The sequence below is a fragment of the Oncorhynchus gorbuscha genome, linkage group LG10 (assembly GCF_021184085.1).
Source record: "Oncorhynchus gorbuscha isolate QuinsamMale2020 ecotype Even-year linkage group LG10, OgorEven_v1.0, whole genome shotgun sequence".
Lineage (NCBI taxonomy): Eukaryota > Metazoa > Chordata > Actinopteri > Salmoniformes > Salmonidae > Oncorhynchus > Oncorhynchus gorbuscha.
Window position 1 is genome coordinate 41,199,217 of NC_060182.1, and position 17,513 is coordinate 41,216,729.

The window sequence follows — 17,513 nt, forward strand, 5'->3', positions numbered from 1 at the left end:
GTGTTCAGTTTTTTGGTGTGTGGCCTGGACATCTGTGATATATTTGTTCCAATTTCTCGACCCGCTGAGTCCTACTGTATTGTATTGGAATAGAGGTCAATGGTACTTGTTGGTTGGGTTCTGATTTGACTCTGAATGAAAGAGGCAGGTCTAGTTTCACAGATATATTTACATTATGGAACGTAGGTAGGTAAGTGGACAAAGGAGGGCAGGGAATGGAGGGAGCAAGAAATTGGGGGATGAAAGGAGGGAACGTTAGAGAGGAGAGACGGAACAAGAGACAGAGGGAGAAACGGGTAGAGATGGTGGGAGCAAATGATAAAAGGTCAAGGACAGGGAGGGAGACAGAGAGAGGGATGAGAGAGAGAGACTTAAATGATAGATTCCCTAGTGACAGAGGTAATAAGGCTGTTTCTCAGCTGATCAGATTTGTGTGGAAGCTGCTGCAGGCGCTGCAGTGCTCCATTATTGGAAGAAGCACAGTTAGGGTACACTTGTTTTAGTGGTTCCACTTGTTTTAGTGGTTCCACTTGGTTCCACTTGTTTTAGTGGTTGCACTTGTTTTAGTGGTTCCACTTGTTTTAGTGGTTGCACTTGTTTTAGTGGTTCCACTTGTTTTAGTGGTTACACTTGTTTTAGTGTTTACACTTGTTTTAGTGGTTGCACTTGTTTTAGTGGTTACACTTGGTTCCACTTGTTTTAGTGGTTGCACTTGTTTTAGTGGTTGCACTTGTTTTAGTGGATCCACTTGTTTTAGTGTTTACACTTGTTTTAGTGGTTGCACTTGTTTTAGTGTTTACACTTGTTTTAGTGGTTGCACTTGTTTTAGTGGTTACACTTGGTTCCACTTGTTTTAGTGGTTGCACTTGTTTTAGTGGTTGCACTTGTTTTAGTGGATCCACTTGTTTTAGTGTTTACACTTGTTTTAGTGGTTGCACTTGTTTTAGTGTTTACACTTGTTTTAGTGGTTGCACTTGTTTTAGTGGTTCCACTTGTTTTAGTGTTTACATTTGTTTTAGTGGTTCCACTTGTTTTAGTGGTTCCACTTGTTTTAGTGGTTACACTTGTTTTAGTGGTTCCACTTGTTTTAGTGGTTGCACTTGTTTTAGTGGTTCCACTTGTTTTAGTGGTTACACTTGGTTACACTTGTTTTAGTGTTTACACTTGTTTTAGTGGTTCCACTTGTTTTAGCGGTTGCACTTGTTTTAGTGGTTCCACTTGTTTTAGTGGTTGCACTTGTTTTAGTGGTTCCACTTGTTTTAGTGTTTACACTTGTTTTAGTGGTTCCACTTGTTTTAGTGTTTACACTTGGTTACACTTGTTTTAGTGTTTACACTTGTTTTAGTGTTTACACTTGTTTTAGTGGTTGCACTTGTTTTAGTGGTTGCACTTGTTTTAGTGGTTGCACTTGTTTTAGTGGTTCCACTTGTTTTAGTGGTTACACTTGTTTTAGTGGTTCCACTTGTTTTAGTGGTTGCACTTGTTTTAGTGGTTCCACTTGTTTTAGTGGTTACACTTGGTTACACTTGTTTTAGTGTTTACACTTGTTTTAGTGGTTCCACTTGTTTTAGTGGTTACACTTGTTTTAGTGTTTACACTTGTTTTAGTGGTTGCACTTGTTTTAGTGGTTCCACTTGGTTCCACTTGTTTTAGTGGTTGCACTTGTTTTAGTGGTTCCACTTGTTTTAGTGGTTCCACTTGTTTTAGTGTTTACACTTGTTTTAGTGGTTGCACTTGTTTTAGTGGTTCCACTTGTTTTAGTGTTTACACTTGGTTACACTTGTTTTAGTGGTTCCACTTGTTTTAGTGGTTGCACTTGTTTTAGTGGTTCCACTTGTTTTAGTGGTTGCACTTGTTTTAGTGGTTCCACTTGTTTTAGTGTTTACACTTGTTTTAGTGGTTCCACTTGTTTTAGTGGTTGCACTTGTTTTAGTGTTTACACTTGGTTACACTTGTTTTAGTGTTTACACTTGTTTTAGTGGTTGCACTTGTTTTAGTGGTTCCACTTGTTTTAGTGGTTACACTTGGTTACACTTGTTTTAGTGTTTACACTTGTTTTAGTGTTTACACTTGTTTTAGTGGTTCCACTTGTTTTAGTGGTTACACTTGTTTTAGTGGTTACACTTGTTTTAGTGGTTGCACTTGTTTTAGTGGTTCCACTTGGTTCCACTTGTTTTAGTGGTTGCACTTGTTTTAGTGGTTCCACTTGTTTTAGTGGTTCCACTTGTTTTAGTGGTTGCACTTGTTTTAGTGGTTGCACTTGTTTTAGTGGTTCCACTTGTTTTAGTGTTTACACTTGTTTTAGTGGTTCCACTTGTTTTAGTGGTTGCACTTGTTTTAGTGGTTCCACTTGTTTTAGTGTTTACACTTGTTTTAGTGGTTCCACTTGTTTTAGTGGTTGCACTTGTTTTAGTGTTTACACTTGGTTACACTTGTTTTAGTGTTTACACTTGTTTTAGTGTTTACACTTGTTTTAGTGGTTGCACTTGTTTTAGTGGTTCCACTTGTTTTAGTGGTTACACTTGGTTACACTTGTTTTAGTGTTTACACTTGTTTTAGTGTTTACACTTGTTTTAGTGGTTGCACTTGTTTTAGTGGTTCCACTTGTTTTAGTGGTTACACTTGGTTACACTTGTTTTAGTGTTTACACTTGTTTTAGTGTTTACACTTGTTTTAGTGGTTGCACTTGTTTTAGTGGTTACACTTGTTTTAGTGGTTCCACTTGTTTTAGTGGTTGCACTTGTTTTAGTGGTTCCACTTGTTTTAGTGGTTACACTTTTTTTAGTGGTTCCACTTGTTTTAGTGTTTACACTTGGTTACACTTGTTTTAGTGGTTACATTTTTTTAGTGGTTCCACTTGTTTTAGTGGTTCCACTTGTTTTAGTGGTTCCACTTGTTTTAGTGGTTCCACTTGTTTTAGTGGTTCCACTTGTTTTAGTGGTTCCACTTGTTTTAGTGGTTGCACTTGTTTTAGTGGTTGCACTTGTTTTAGTGGTTCCACTTGTTTTAGTGGTTCCACTTTTTTTAGTGGTTCCACTTGTTTTAGTGTTTACACTTGGTTACACTTGTTTTAGTGGTTACATTTTTTTAGTGGTTTCACTTGTTTTAGTGGTTACACTTTTTTTAGTGTTTACATTTGTTTTAGTGGTTCCACTTGTTTTAGTGGTTCCACTTGTTTTAGTGGTTACACTTGGTTCCACTTGTTTTAGTGGTTGCACTTGTTTTAGTGGTTCCACTTGTTTTAGTGGTTCCACTTGTTTTAGTGTTTACACTTGTTTTAGTGGTTGCACTTGTTTTAGTGGTTCCACTTGTTTTAGTGTTTACATTTGTTTTAGTGGTTCCACTTGTTTTAGTGGTTCCACTTGTTTTAGTGGTTCCACTTGTTTTAGTGGTTCCACTTGTTTTAGTGGTTGCACTTGTTTTAGTGGTTCCACTTGTTTTAGTGGTTGCACTTGTTTTAGTGGTTCCACTTGTTTTAGTGGTTGCACTTGTTTTAGTGGTTCCACTTGTTTTAGTGGTTGCACTTGTTTTAGTGGTTCCACTTGTTTTAGTGGTTACACTTGGTTACACTTGTTTTAGTGTTTACACTTGTTTTAGTGGTTCCACTTGTTTTAGTGGTTACACTTGTTTTAGTGTTTACACTTGTTTTAGTGGTTGCACTTGTTTTAGTGGTTCCACTTGGTTCCACTTGTTTTAGTGGTTGCACTTGTTTTAGTGGTTCCACTTGTTTTAGTGGTTCCACTTGTTTTAGTGGTTCCACTTGTTTTAGTGGTTACACTTGGTTACACTTGTTTTAGTGTTTACACTTGTTTTAGTGGTTCCACTTGTTTTAGTGGTTACACTTGTTTTAGTGTTTACACTTGTTTTAGTGGTTGCACTTGTTTTAGTGGTTCCACTTGGTTCCACTTGTTTTAGTGGTTGCACTTGTTTTAGTGGTTCCACTTGTTTTAGTGGTTCCACTTGTTTTAGTGTTTACACTTGTTTTAGTGGTTGCACTTGTTTTAGTGGTTCCACTTGTTTTAGTGGTTGCACTTGTTTTAGTGGTTCCACTTGTTTTAGTGGTTACACTTGGTTACACTTGTTTTAGTGTTTACACTTGTTTTAGTGGTTCCACTTGTTTTAGTGGTTACACTTGTTTTAGTGTTTACACTTGTTTTAGTGGTTGCACTTGTTTTAGTGGTTCCACTTGGTTCCACTTGTTTTAGTGGTTGCACTTGTTTTAGTGGTTCCACTTGTTTTAGTGGTTGCACTTGTTTTAGTGGTTCCACTTGTTTTAGTGGTTACACTTGGTTACACTTGTTTTAGTGTTTACACTTGTTTTAGTGGTTGCACTTGTTTTAGTGGTTCCACTTGGTTCCACTTGTTTTAGTGGTTGCACTTGTTTTAGTGGTTCCACTTGTTTTAGTGGTTCCACTTGTTTTAGTGTTTACACTTGTTTTAGTGGTTGCACTTGTTTTAGTGGTTCCACTTGTTTTAGTGTTTACACTTGGTTACACTTGTTTTAGTGGTTCCACTTGTTTTAGTGGTTCCACTTGTTTTAGTGGTTGCACTTGTTTTAGTGGTTCCACTTGTTTTAGTGGTTGCACTTGTTTTAGTGGTTCCACTTGTTTTAGTGTTTACACTTGTTTTAGTGGTTCCACTTGTTTTAGTGGTTGCACTTGTTTTAGTGTTTACACTTGGTTACACTTGTTTTAGTGTTTACACTTGTTTTAGTGTTTACACTTGTTTTAGTGGTTGCACTTGTTTTAGTGGTTCCACTTGTTTTAGTGGTTACACTTGGTTACACTTGTTTTAGTGTTTACACTTGTTTTAGTGGTTCCACTTGTTTTAGTGGTTACACTTGTTTTAGTGTTTACACTTGTTTTAGTGGTTGCACTTGTTTTAGTGGTTCCACTTGGTTCCACTTGTTTTAGTGGTTGCACTTGTTTTAGTGGTTGCACTTGTTTTAGTGGTTCCACTTGTTTTAGTGTTTACACTTGTTTTAGTGGTTGCACTTGTTTTAGTGGTTCCACTTGTTTTAGTGTTTACACTTGTTTTAGTGGTTCCACTTGTTTTAGTGGTTCCACTTGTTTTAGTGGTTCCACTTGTTTTAGTGGTTCCACTTGTTTTAGTGGTTGCACTTGTTTTAGTGGTTCCACTTGTTTTAGTGGTTCCACTTGTTTTAGTGGTTCCACTTGTTTTAGTGGTTGCACTTGTTTTAGTGTTTACACTTGGTTACACTTGTTTTAGTGTTTACACTTGTTTTAGTGTTTACACTTGTTTTAGTGGTTGCACTTGTTTTAGTGGTTCCACTTGTTTTAGTGGTTACACTTGGTTACACTTGTTTTCGTGTTTACACTTGTTTTAGTGTTTACACTTGTTTTAGTGGTTGCACTTGTTTTAGTGGTTCCACTTGTTTTAGTGGTTCCACTTGTTTTAGTGGTTCCACTTGTTTTAGTGGTTACACTTGTTTTAGTGGTTCCACTTGTTTTAGTGGTTGCACTTGTTTTAGTGGTTCCACTTGTTTTAGTGGTTACACTTTTTTTAGTGGTTCCACTTGTTTTAGTGTTTACACTTGGTTACACTTGTTTTAGTGGTTACATTTTTTTAGTGGTTCCACTTGTTTTAGTGGTTCCACTTGTTTTAGTGGTTCCACTTGTTTTAGTGGTTCCACTTGTTTTAGTGGTTGCACTTGTTTTAGTGGTTGCACTTGTTTTAGTGGTTCCACTTGTTTTAGTGGTTACACTTTTTTTAGTGGTTCCACTTGTTTTAGTGTTTACACTTGGTTACACTTGTTTTAGTGGTTACATTTTTTAGTGGTTTCACTTGTTTTAGTGGTTACACTTGTTTTAGTGGTTCCACTTGGTTCCACTTGTTTTAGTGGTTGCACTTGTTTTAGTGGTTACACTTGGTTACACTTGTTTTAGTGGTTCCACTTGGTTCCACTTGTTTTAGTGGTTACACTTGGTTCCACTTGTTTTAGTGGTTCCACTGGTTTTAGTGGTTCCACTTGGTTCCACTTGTTTTAGTGGTTCCACTTGGTTCCACTTGTTTTAGTGGTTCCACTTAGTTCCACTTGTTTTAGTGATTACACTTAGTTCCACTTGTTTTAGTGGTTACACTTAGTTCCACTTGTTTTAGTGGTTACACTTAGTTCCACTTGTTTTAGTGGTTACACTTGTTTACACTTGTTTTGGTGGTTCCACTTGTTTTAGTGGTTACACTTGTTTACACTTGTTTTAGTGGTTACACTTGTTTTAGTGGTTACACTTGTTTTAGTGGTTACACTTAGTTCCACTTGTTTTAGTGGTTACACTTGTTTTAGTGGTTGCACTTGTTTTAGTGGTTCCACTTGTTTTAGTGGTTACACTTGTTTTAGTGGTTGCACTTGTTTTAGTGGTTACACTTGTTTTAGTGGTTGCACTTGTTTTAGTGGTTCCACTTGTTTTAGTGTTTCCACTTGTTTTAGTGGTTCCACTTGTTTTAGTGGTTGCACTTGTTTTAGTGTTTACACTTGTTTTAGTGTTTACACTTGTTTTAGTGTTTACACTTGTTTTAGTGGTTGCACTTGTTTTAGTGGTTCCACTTGTTTTAGTGGTTACACTTGGTTACACTTGTTTTAGTGTTTACACTTGTTTTAGTGTTTACACTTGTTTTAGTGGTTGCACTTGTTTTACTTGTTTTAGTGGTTCCACTTGTTTTAGTGGTTCCACTTGTTTTAGTGGTTCCACTTGTTTTAGTGTTTCCACTTGTTTTAGTGTTTACACTTGTTTTAGTGGTTGCACTTGTTTTAGTGGTTCCACTTGTTTTAGTGGTCCCACTTGTTTTAGTGGTTCCACTGGTTTTAGTGGTTCCACTTGGTTCCACTTGTTTTAGTGGTTCCACTGGTTTTAGTGGTTCCACTTGGTTCCACTTGTTTTAGTGGTTCCACTTGGTTCCACTTGTTTTAGTGGTTCCACTTAGTTCCACTTGTTTTAGTGATTACACTTAGTTCCACTTGTTTTAGTGGTTACACTTAGTTCCACTTGTTTTAGTGGTTACACTTAGTTCCACTTGTTTTAGTGGTTACACTTGTTTACACTTGTTTTGGTGGTTCCACTTGTTTTAGTGGTTACACTTGGTTACACTTGTTTTAGTGGTTACATTTTTTAGTGGTTTCACTTGTTTTAGTGGTTACACTTGTTTTAGTGGTTCCACTTGGTTCCACTTGTTTTAGTGGTTGCACTTGTTTTAGTGGTTACACTTGGTTACACTTGTTTTAGTGGTTCCACTTGGTTCCACTTGTTTTAGTGGTTACACTTGGTTCCACTTGTTTTAGTGGTTCCACTGGTTTTAGTGGTTCCACTTGGTTCCACTTGTTTTAGTGGTTCCACTTGGTTCCACTTGTTTTAGTGGTTCCACTTAGTTCCACTTGTTTTAGTGATTACACTTAGTTCCACTTGTTTTAGTGGTTACACTTAGTTCCACTTGTTTTAGTGGTTACACTTAGTTCCACTTGTTTTAGTGGTTACACTTGTTTACACTTGTTTTGGTGGTTCCACTTGTTTTAGTGGTTACACTTGTTTACACTTGTTTTAGTGGTTACACTTGTTTTAGTGGTTACACTTAGTTCCACTTGTTTTAGTGGTTACACTTGTTTTAGTGGTTGCACTTGTTTTAGTGGTTCCACTTGTTTTAGTGGTTCCACTTGTTTTAGTGGTTGCACTTGTTTTAGTGGTTCCACTTGTTTTAGTGGTTGCACTTGTTTTAGTGGTTCCACTTGTTTTAGTGTTTCCACTTGTTTTAGTGGTTCCACTTGTTTTAGTGGTTGCACTTGTTTTAGTGTTTACACTTGTTTTAGTGTTTACACTTGTTTTAGTGTTTACACTTGTTTTAGTGGTTGCACTTGTTTTAGTGGTTCCACTTGTTTTAGTGGTTACACTTGGTTACACTTGTTTTAGTGTTTACACTTGTTTTAGTGTTTACACTTGTTTTAGTGGTTGCACTTGTTTTAGTGGTTGCACTTGTTTTAGTGGTTCCACTTGTTTTAGTGGTTCCACTTGTTTTAGTGTTTCCACTTGTTTTAGTGTTTACACTTGTTTTAGTGGTTGCACTTGTTTTAGTGGTTCCACTTGTTTTAGTGGTCCCACTTGTTTTAGTGGTTCCACTGGTTTTAGTGGTTCCACTTGGTTCCACTTGTTTTAGTGGTTCCACTGGTTTTAGTGGTTCCACTTGGTTCCACTTGTTTTAGTGGTTCCACTTGGTTCCACTTGTTTTAGTGGTTCCACTTAGTTCCACTTGTTTTAGTGATTACACTTAGTTCCACTTGTTTTAGTGGTTACACTTAGTTCCACTTGTTTTAGTGGTTACACTTAGTTCCACTTGTTTTAGTGGTTACACTTGTTTACACTTGTTTTGGTGGTTCCACTTGTTTTAGTGGTTACACTTGTTTACACTTGTTTTAGTGGTTACACTTGTTTTAGTGGTTACACTTGTTTACACTTGTTTTAGTGGTTACACTTGTTTTAGTGGTTACACTTAGTTCCACTTGTTTTAGTGGTTACACTTGTTTTAGTGGTTGCACTTGTTTTAGTGGTTCCACTTGTTTTAGTGGTTCCACTTGTTTTAGTGGTTGCACTTGTTTTAGTGGTTCCACTTGTTTTAGTGGTTGCACTTGTTTTAGTGGTTCCACTTGTTTTAGTGTTTCCACTTGTTTTAGTGGTTCCACTTGTTTTAGTGGTTGCACTTGTTTTAGTGTTTACACTTGTTTTAGTGTTTACACTTGTTTTAGTGTTTACACTTGTTTTAGTGGTTGCACTTGTTTTAGTGGTTCCACTTGTTTTAGTGGTTACACTTGGTTACACTTGTTTTAGTGTTTACACTTGTTTTAGTGTTTACACTTGTTTTAGTGGTTGCACTTGTTTTAGTGGTTCCACTTGTTTTAGTGGTTCCACTTGTTTTAGTGGTTCCACTTGTTTTAGTGTTTCCACTTGTTTTAGTGTTTACACTTGTTTTAGTGGTTGCACTTGTTTTAGTGGTTCCACTTGTTTTAGTGGTCCCACTTGTTTTAGTGGTTCCACTTGTTTTAGTGGTTACATTTTTTAGTGGTTTCACTTGTTTTAGTGGTTACACTTGTTTTAGTGGTTCCACTTGGTTCCACTTGTTTTAGTGGTTACACTTGTTTTAGTGGTTACACTTGGTTACACTTGATTTAGTGGTTCCACTTGGTTCCACTTGTTTTAGTGGTTCCACTTGTTTTAGTGGTTCCACTTGGTTCCACTTGTTTTAGTGGTTCCACTGGTTTTAGTGGTTCCACTTGGTTCCACTTGTTTTAGTGGTTCCACTTGTTTTAGTGGTTCCACTTAGTTCCACTTGTTTTAGTGATTACACTTAGTTCCACTTGTTTTAGTGGTTACACTTAGTTCCACTTGTTTTAGTGGTTACACTTGTTTTAGTGGTTACACTTAGTTCCACTTGTTTTAGTGGTTACACTTGTTTTAGTGGTTGCACTTGTTTTAGTGGTTGCACTTGTTTTAGTGGTTCCACTTGTTTTAGTGGTTCCACTTGTTTTAGTGGTTCCACTTGTTTTAGTGGTTCCACTTGTTTTAGTGGTTACACATTTTTTAGTGGTTGCACTTGTTTTAGTGGTTGCACTTATTTTAGTGGTTCCACTTGTTTTAGTGGTTACACTTGTTTTAGTGGTTACACTTGTTTTAGTGGTTACACTTAGTTCCACTTGTTTTAGTGGTTACACTTGTTTTAGTGGTTGCACTTGTTTTAGTGGTTCCACTTGTTTTAGTGGTTCCACTTGTTTTAGTGGTTCCACTTGTTTTAGTGGTTGCACTTGTTTTAGTGGTTCCACTTGTTTTAGTGGTTCCACTTGTTTTAGTGGTTGCACTTGTTTTAGTGGTTCCACTTGTTTTAGTGTTTACACTTGTTTTAGTGGTTCCACTTGTTTTAGTGGTTGCACTTGTTTTAGTGTTTACACTTGTTTTAGTGTTTACACTTGTTTTAGTGGTTCCACTTGTTTTAGTGGTTGCACTTGTTTTAGTGTTTACACTTGTTTTAGTGTTTACACTTGTTTTAGTGTTTACACTTGTTTTAGTGTTTACACTTGTTTTAGTGTTTACACTTGTTTTAGTGTTTACACTTGTTTTAGTGTTTACACTTGTTTTAGTGGTTGCACTTGTTTTAGTGGTTCCACTTGTTTTAGTGGTTACACTTGGTTGCACTTGTTTTAGTGGTTCCACTTGTTTTAGTGGTTCCACTTGTTTTAGTGGTTCCACTTGTTTTAGTGTTTACACTTGTTTTAGTGTTTACACTTGTTTTAGTGGTTGCACTTGTTTTAGTGGTTGCACTTGTTTTAGTGGTTCCACTTGTTTTAGTGGTCCCACTTGTTTTAGTGGTTCCACTTGTTTTAGTGGTTACATTTTTTTAGTGGTTTCACTTGTTTTAGTGGTTACACTTGTTTTAGTGGTTCCACTTGGTTCCACTTGTTTTAGTGGTTACACTTGTTTTAGTGGTTACACTTGGTTACACTTGATTTAGTGGTTCCACTTGGTTCCACTTGTTTTAGTGGTTCCACTTGTTTTAGTGGTTACACTTGGTTCCACTTGTTTTAGTGGTTCCACTGGTTTTAGTGGTTCCACTTGGTTCCACTTGTTTTAGTGGTTCCACTTGGTTCCACTTGTTTTAGTGGTTCCACTTAGTTCCACTTGTTTTAGTGATTACACTTAGTTCCACTTGTTTTAGTGGTTACACTTAGTTCCACTTGTTTTAGTGGTTACACTTGTTTTAGTGGTTACACTTAGTTCCACTTGTTTTAGTGGTTACACTTGTTTTAGTGGTTGCACTTGTTTTAGTGGTTGCACTTGTTTTAGTGGTTCCACTTGTTTTAGTGGTTCCACTTGTTTTAGTGGTTACACTTGTTTTAGTGGTTGCACTTGTTTTAGTGGTTGCACTTGTTTTAGTGGTTCCACTTGTTTTAGTGTTTACACTTGGTTACACTTGTTTTAGTGATTACACTTAGTTCCACTTGTTTTAGTGATTACACTTAGTTCCACTTGTTTTAGTGGTTACACTTAGTTCCACTTGTTTTAGTGATTACACTTAGTTCCACTTGTTTTAGTGGTTACACTTAGTTCCACTTGTTTTAGTGGTTACACTTAGTTCCACTTGTTTTAGTGGTTCCACTTAGTTCCACTTGTTTGGGTGGTTACACTTGTTTACACTTGTTTTGGTGGTTCCACTTGTTTTAGTGGTTACACTTATTTCCAATTGTTTTAGTGGTTACACTTAGTTCCACTTGTTTTAGTGGTTACACTTAGTTCCACTTGTTTTAGTGGTTACACTTAGTTCCACTTGTTTTAGTGGTTACACTTAGTTCCACTTGTTTTAGTGGTTCCACTTGTTTTAGTGGTTACACTTAGTTCCACTTGTTTTAGTGGTTACACTTGTTTACACTTGTTTTAGTGGTTACACTTGGTTACACTTGTTTTAGTGGTTCCACTTGGTTCCACTTGTTTTAGTGGTTACACTTGTTTTAGTGGTTACACTTGGTTACACTTGTTTTAGTGGTTCCACTTGGTTCCACTGGTTTTAGTGGTTCCACTTGGTTCCACTTGTTTTAGTGGTTCCACTGGTTTTAGTGGTTCCACTTGGTTCCACTTGTTTTAGTGGTTCCACTTGGTTCCACTTGTTTTAGTGGTTCCACTTAGTTCCACTTGTTTTAGTGATTACACTTAGTTCCACTTGTTTTAGTGGTTACACTTAGTTCCACTTGTTTTAGTGGTTACACTTAGTTCCACTTGTTTTAGTGGTTACACTTGTTTACACTTGTTTTGGTGGTTCCACTTGTTTTAGTGGTTACACTTAGTTCCACTTGTTTTAGTGGTTACACTTAGTTCCACTTGTTTTAGTGGTTACACTTAGTTCCACTTGTTTTAGTGGTTCCACTTGTTTTAGTGGTTACACTTAGTTCCACTTGTTTTAGTGGTTACACTTAGTTCCACTTGTTTTAGTGGTTACACTTGTTTACACTTGTTTTAGTGGTTACACTTGTTTTAGTGGTTACACTTGTTTACACTTGTTTTAGTGGTTACACTTGTTTACACTTGTTTTAGTGGTTACACTTGTTTTAGTGGTTACACTTAGTTCCACTTGTTTTAGTGGTTACACTTGTTTACACTTGTTTTAGTGGTTCCACTTGTTTACACTTGTTTTGGTGGTTCCACTTGTTTTAGTGGTTCCACTTGTCTATCGTTTCCCTCTCCCTTACACACTTGTTTCTTTTTCCCTCCTCTCTTTTAAGCCCCCCTTTCTTTGATCTGACAACAGACCCATTTTAGAGACAGGCGTGCCTCTTTTCCATCTCCTCTTAATTCCCGTAGGTATCACCCTCCTCCGGGAGGGAGCAAACAAGACTACGGCACATGTAGACTCACTGAAGTGAAGAAGCCACAGTAACGCTAGATTCATTAAAGGTGCAGTGCGACGCCGAGGGTTTCTATTGTGCGCTGTGTTTGCAGGAGTCGTGATCATCTTTCTCATGGTGAAAGTGTTTACTGTAGGGCTCTTGCTGCACGTCTACAAACAGAAATACCACACATCAAGCAGAAGGAAGTGAAACACTTACATTCATTTATTTGGTCTGTTAGTCCAGAGCGGCAGAGCAGCAACAGAGCGAGGGAGAGAGAAAAGGAGAAAGTCTGTTAGATAGACAACACAGTCTGGCAGGAAATGACAGAGAGAGAGAAAAGACAGACAGACAGAGTGCCTGGACTTAGCTACCGCACAGTGCACATCAGCACGTGCCCTCACTTCCTCGGCAAATTCCCCATTTCAAAATGGGATAATTGATGATTAAACAACAGTTACCACCCATGGGCTATAAAGCTAGGCGAGCGCAAAGCTAGTCGAGTGAAATGTTCGGTGAATGTTTTTGTTGTTGTTTGGCCGATGAACTCAGATGTGGATGGTGTATTGATTGTGGTGACCGTATCAGTGACTCTCACTGACATTAGAGAGGCTCATTAAATTCAACAGGAGACACCTTGACCTTTACAATCCCCGCAATCTGACCCCCCCCCTCTTCCTCCTCCTCTTCCTCCCCCTCCTTTTCCACTTCATTCCGCTGTTACTATTCAACCAGCCTTTCCTCCTCCCCCTCTCCATCCTACACTCCTCTTCCTCTTCCTCCTCCTTGTAAACCTTCTCTCTTACTGACACCTTAATTCTCTGGGGGAGCTTTATGCTTTTCATCACTGTCAAACTGTGTGTGTGTGCGCACGTGTGTGCATGCGTGCGTGCGTGTATAGGAGTGATACGTGTGTTAGAGTGGGTGAAGGTCTGATCGAGTCATTGATCCATGACTTAGATGAATAACAGAACCACATTAGCAGCCGCAGCAACAAACACAATTCTTTGTCTAACTCCCTCTGTCTCAAATGGCACTATATAGTGCACTCGTTTGGACCGGGGCCCATAGGGTTCTAGTCAAAAGAAGTGCGCCATAAAGGGAATACGGTGCCATTTAGGATGCATCCACAATTCTTCCTCAAAGTCTGCTATTAAAGCAACGCTGTAGGACACTCTGAATCAATTTCCCTGCAGTCCCACAAACTCAGCTGTTTTTTAATGCTCGGATATTGCGTTGAGTGGGAGGGGAGGAGAGGAGACAACTCTGACCCATCGCCTGCCTTCTGTGTTTGCTTGTTTGTGTTTGTGTGTGTGCATTTGCGCCTGCTTTTTCTGTTGTATAACTCAATTCCCTGCTGGCCCTCCAATCCATCATTTGATTTGCACTAAGGAAACCAGATGAATAGAATGACTAATAAATGAGTTGAGGTAATCAATTCCAAAGTAAATAGACAAAGTATGCATACATTATAACCACAGACTGAACGCCCAAAACCTCATAACCTCATTGTTAAAGATGCAGATAGAAATGCCATGGAAAGAACTTAGAATCCAGTCTGTGCTGCTCTGTACACTACATTTCTACCTGCAATACTGATGAGTGTGACGACATCTCAGTCATTATTTGACATTGTTATGAGCAGCGACTGTACAAGTACATTGACGTGTTAAGGCGGTGTACTCACAGTTAGGAGGTATGTGTATAGCTGCTTGGCTGAGCTGAGGAGTGTGGGATAGGAGGAGGGAGAAGAGAGGGAGGAGGAGGGGGAGAGGGGTGCGTCGCCCCCTACTGCCAACCTGCTGTCGCTGCGTGCGAGGCATTGCTCACTGTCCCATCAAAGTCCCACCTGCTCAACACACACAAAACGCACACAGAGGGCAATCTGGACACACTCCTGCCGAGCGAGCGTGTGTATCAGCCTCTCTCTATCTCTCTCTCTCTCTCTGTTGTCACACCCACTCTTCCTTTTCTTCTACCTGGTTTCCTTTTGCTTTCAGCCTCTCTCTCTTTTCTCCCTCTCTTACTCTCTCTCTCTCTCTCTCTCGCTCAGGTCCACGCCCTCCTGCTGTCTTCGTCTGAAAGATAAAAGAAGAAGGGGGGAGCAGGGAGGGAGGGAGGAGAGGAGAGGAGAGCAGAGGGAGGGGCATGTGTCAGAATGAGAGACAAATTACCCTGCACCATGTGGTCAAAGACTAGAGAGAGCCAGGCAGAGAGCTAACACACGCACGCACGCACACACACACACACACACACATACACACACACGCACAGACACACGCACACACGCACGCACGCACGCACACACACAATCAATAAATAGATGAGCGAGACTAAACATATTCATTTCTATAAAGAGAACTAGCAGTAAAAAATTTAAAAAGCAAGCAAATTTGGGTAATTCCATTGGTTCTTCCATAAGGGACAGTGGTCAGCCAGAGAAACAGATGGAGTCGAACTACGAGGGCGAACTAACAGACAGTCCAAGAGACCATATGGAGCAGAGACAACAGAGGTAGATAGATGAAGCGTCGCATCGGACAATAGACAGAAGACGGTTAGCGACCCGAAAAGGCATCTGCAAGTAGACAACGTCCGGGAGATCTCCTTCAAAAATGTGAAGACCTCAAGTGTCTAGGCCACGTCTGTAGCTGTGTGGCCGCAAGCGTGCGGTACACAAGAAAACAGAAAACAGAACAGAACGACATGGCTAATTGACAACGATTTAGATTGAGTGGTTGAGCTCTATTGAAAGACTCGAGACTGCCCTCCCTGATTGTGATGGTGATAAGTAGCTGCTAAAGATGCGATCATCAGTCATGTTGTGGAGGCAAGGAGGCCACACAGTCTCTCCATCTGTACCCTCGGCAGCCCAGTAGGCCCACACGGAGCCACTAAGCGTGGCCTACTTTCCACTGGCACCACAGTCCACTGACTGATTGTTGAACCAGGCTCAATTGGAAGTACAATAGATGGTTGGATTGTTATTTGCTACAGTACAACAGTACATCACGACAACGGAAAGGCACGGAGAGACAGGAAGCAAAAGCTAGAGAATTAGAGGGAGACATTGGCCTTGTTACCGAGCCAGGCAAAATCAATGGTGATAAGAGCAGCTGCCAATATTGAAGATGAGTTTTGGCTCTACACACAACAGTGTGTGTGTATGTGTGTTGTGTGTGAGTTTTGGCACCTACACCCCACTGTTAACTGGCAAAGCCAAACTAGAGTGATGGGCGACCTTGGGGAGATGTGAGGGGGGTTGGAGGGTGGTACAGAGAGAGGGGGCGAGAGGAAGTGAAGGAAGAGAGGAGACAGGGGGGAAGAGAGAAAGAGAGAGGGCAACCCTGCACGAGGGAGAGGAGAGAGGAGAGGGGGAAGATGGTGGGGGAAGGAAGAGAAACAAGGGATGCGAAGGAATAGTGATTAGTTTTCTCTTTTATCTTCTCCGGCAATGGCTGCTGGTCAGTCAGTCACACTGACGCAGACGACGGGCTCATTGTAACAGCCGCAATGGTGTTATTGGAACGGTACCAATCCAACACACAGAAACCATGTGTTTGATTCCGTTCCAGTCGTTACAATAAGCACCATTCTCAACGGACACCATTCAACAATATCTGGCAACAAAACGAAAAAGACTAGGTAAAACATTTCCGGGGATTCCAAGCACTAAGAAAATAACCGAGAAAGAATGGACTCAACAATATCTGGAAAAGGTGGTAGGAGGAGTGAAAAGCATTTTAGCGATTCCAGCTCCAAACTCTGAGAGAACACATCTAAATCAACTGAGAAAGACTATGTTTAAAATAAGAGAACAACCAATGGAAGTGAAACACACTCAATGAGCCAGTTTAAAACACACCCAATGAGCCAGGGGTAAATGGTCCATTAGAGAGTCACTTCACCTATCAGTCCTACAACGGCTAGGGAATGACAGAGTGGGTGGAGGAGAGGAGGGACAACCGGAGGGGGAGATGGGAGGAATGGAGGGGTCTGTTTGGGGAGGGAGTGATGGAAGGTGTGTGTGGTGGGGAGGGGTGCAGTGTGTGTGTGTGTGTGTGTGTGTGTGTGTGTGTGTGTGTGTGTGTGTGTGTGTGTGTGTGTGTGTGTGTGTGTGTGTGTGTGTGTGTGTGTGTGTGTGTGTGTGTGTGTGTGTGTGTGTGTGTGTGTGTGTGTGTGTGTGTGTGTGTGTGTGTGTGTGTGAGAGTATTGGCTCTACACACCACTGTTAACTGGCAACGCCAAACTAGATAGATGGGTGACCTTGAGTGGGGAGGTTGGAGGGTGGTACAGAGAGAGGGGGAGGAAGAGAGGCTCGAGAGAGAGAGGAGTGGGGAGTTTGGAGGGTGGTACAGAGAGGGGGAGGAAGAGAGGCTAGAGAGAGAGGAATCGAAGGAAGAGAGGAGGAGAAGAGAGTAGAGAATGAGAGAGAGGAGAGAGGGCAGGTTATAGAGTGGTAAAGAGAAGGGGGAGAGGAAGAGAGAGGAAGAGAGGAGAAAGAGGAGAGGAGACAGGGCAACCCTGTTCATGAGGGAGAGGAGAAGGGGAAGATTATAGGGTGGTAAAAGAGGGGGTGAAGGAAGGGGGTGTGATGGAAGGTGACAGCTGTGACGGTAACCTCCCCCCTCCCTCCACAAAATCACACACCAGGTCTCCCAATCAATGTGTGAACTCTCTCTGCTGTCATGCACACAGACACACACACACACCTCTCCTCTGTCAGGCTGTGTGATATTAGTACTGGCTGATCAGAGTGCCTCTCATTGGGGGGTTCGGGGGCCCAATTACCAGACGGGCTAGTCTGGGCTGGCCTTTAACAAATTCCATTAGCACAGGATGAATGGAACAGAGCAGAGCTGGAACTGCTGTGGGTATTAGTACAGGCACACAGCCTCAGAGACACACAGTTAACGTGATAAGGTGACGCTGAGAGGGTGCTGAGTGGAGCGCCCAACGATGAATGCCACTGACGAACTGCACGCGGCTGAGCCAGGGCACTTCATTGCTAAGTAAACCCTAACACACACACACATCTCTAAACCGAGAAAGACACACACACACACAGGGCTGAAAACACAGATAAAGAGGCATGCTCCAGTGGGTCCCAGTCAGAAGGCAGGGCCCTAACAGTAGTGAG

The 17,513-nt window shown here is 40.4% G+C and overlaps 1 protein-coding gene across 5 annotated transcripts in view; it reads right to left on the reverse strand.

Moving 5' to 3' along the window:
* Positions 1–17,513, reverse strand: part of l1cama (L1 cell adhesion molecule, paralog a) — a 103,110-nt gene that overhangs the window by 43,347 nt on the left and 42,250 nt on the right. For 4 of the 5 annotated variants that reach the window (XM_046366121.1, XM_046366119.1, XM_046366123.1 and 1 more), the window contains exons 2-3: positions 14,061–14,451; positions 12,593–12,607 (exon numbers count right to left, since the gene is read on the reverse strand). In XM_046366121.1, coding sequence (XP_046222077.1) covers positions 12,593–12,607; positions 14,061–14,196 — 151 coding nt within the window. In that variant the 5' untranslated portion in view covers positions 14,197–14,451. The remainder of the gene's footprint in view (positions 1–12,592; positions 12,608–14,060; positions 14,452–17,513) is intronic. The other variant, XM_046366122.1, reaches the window with a different exon arrangement.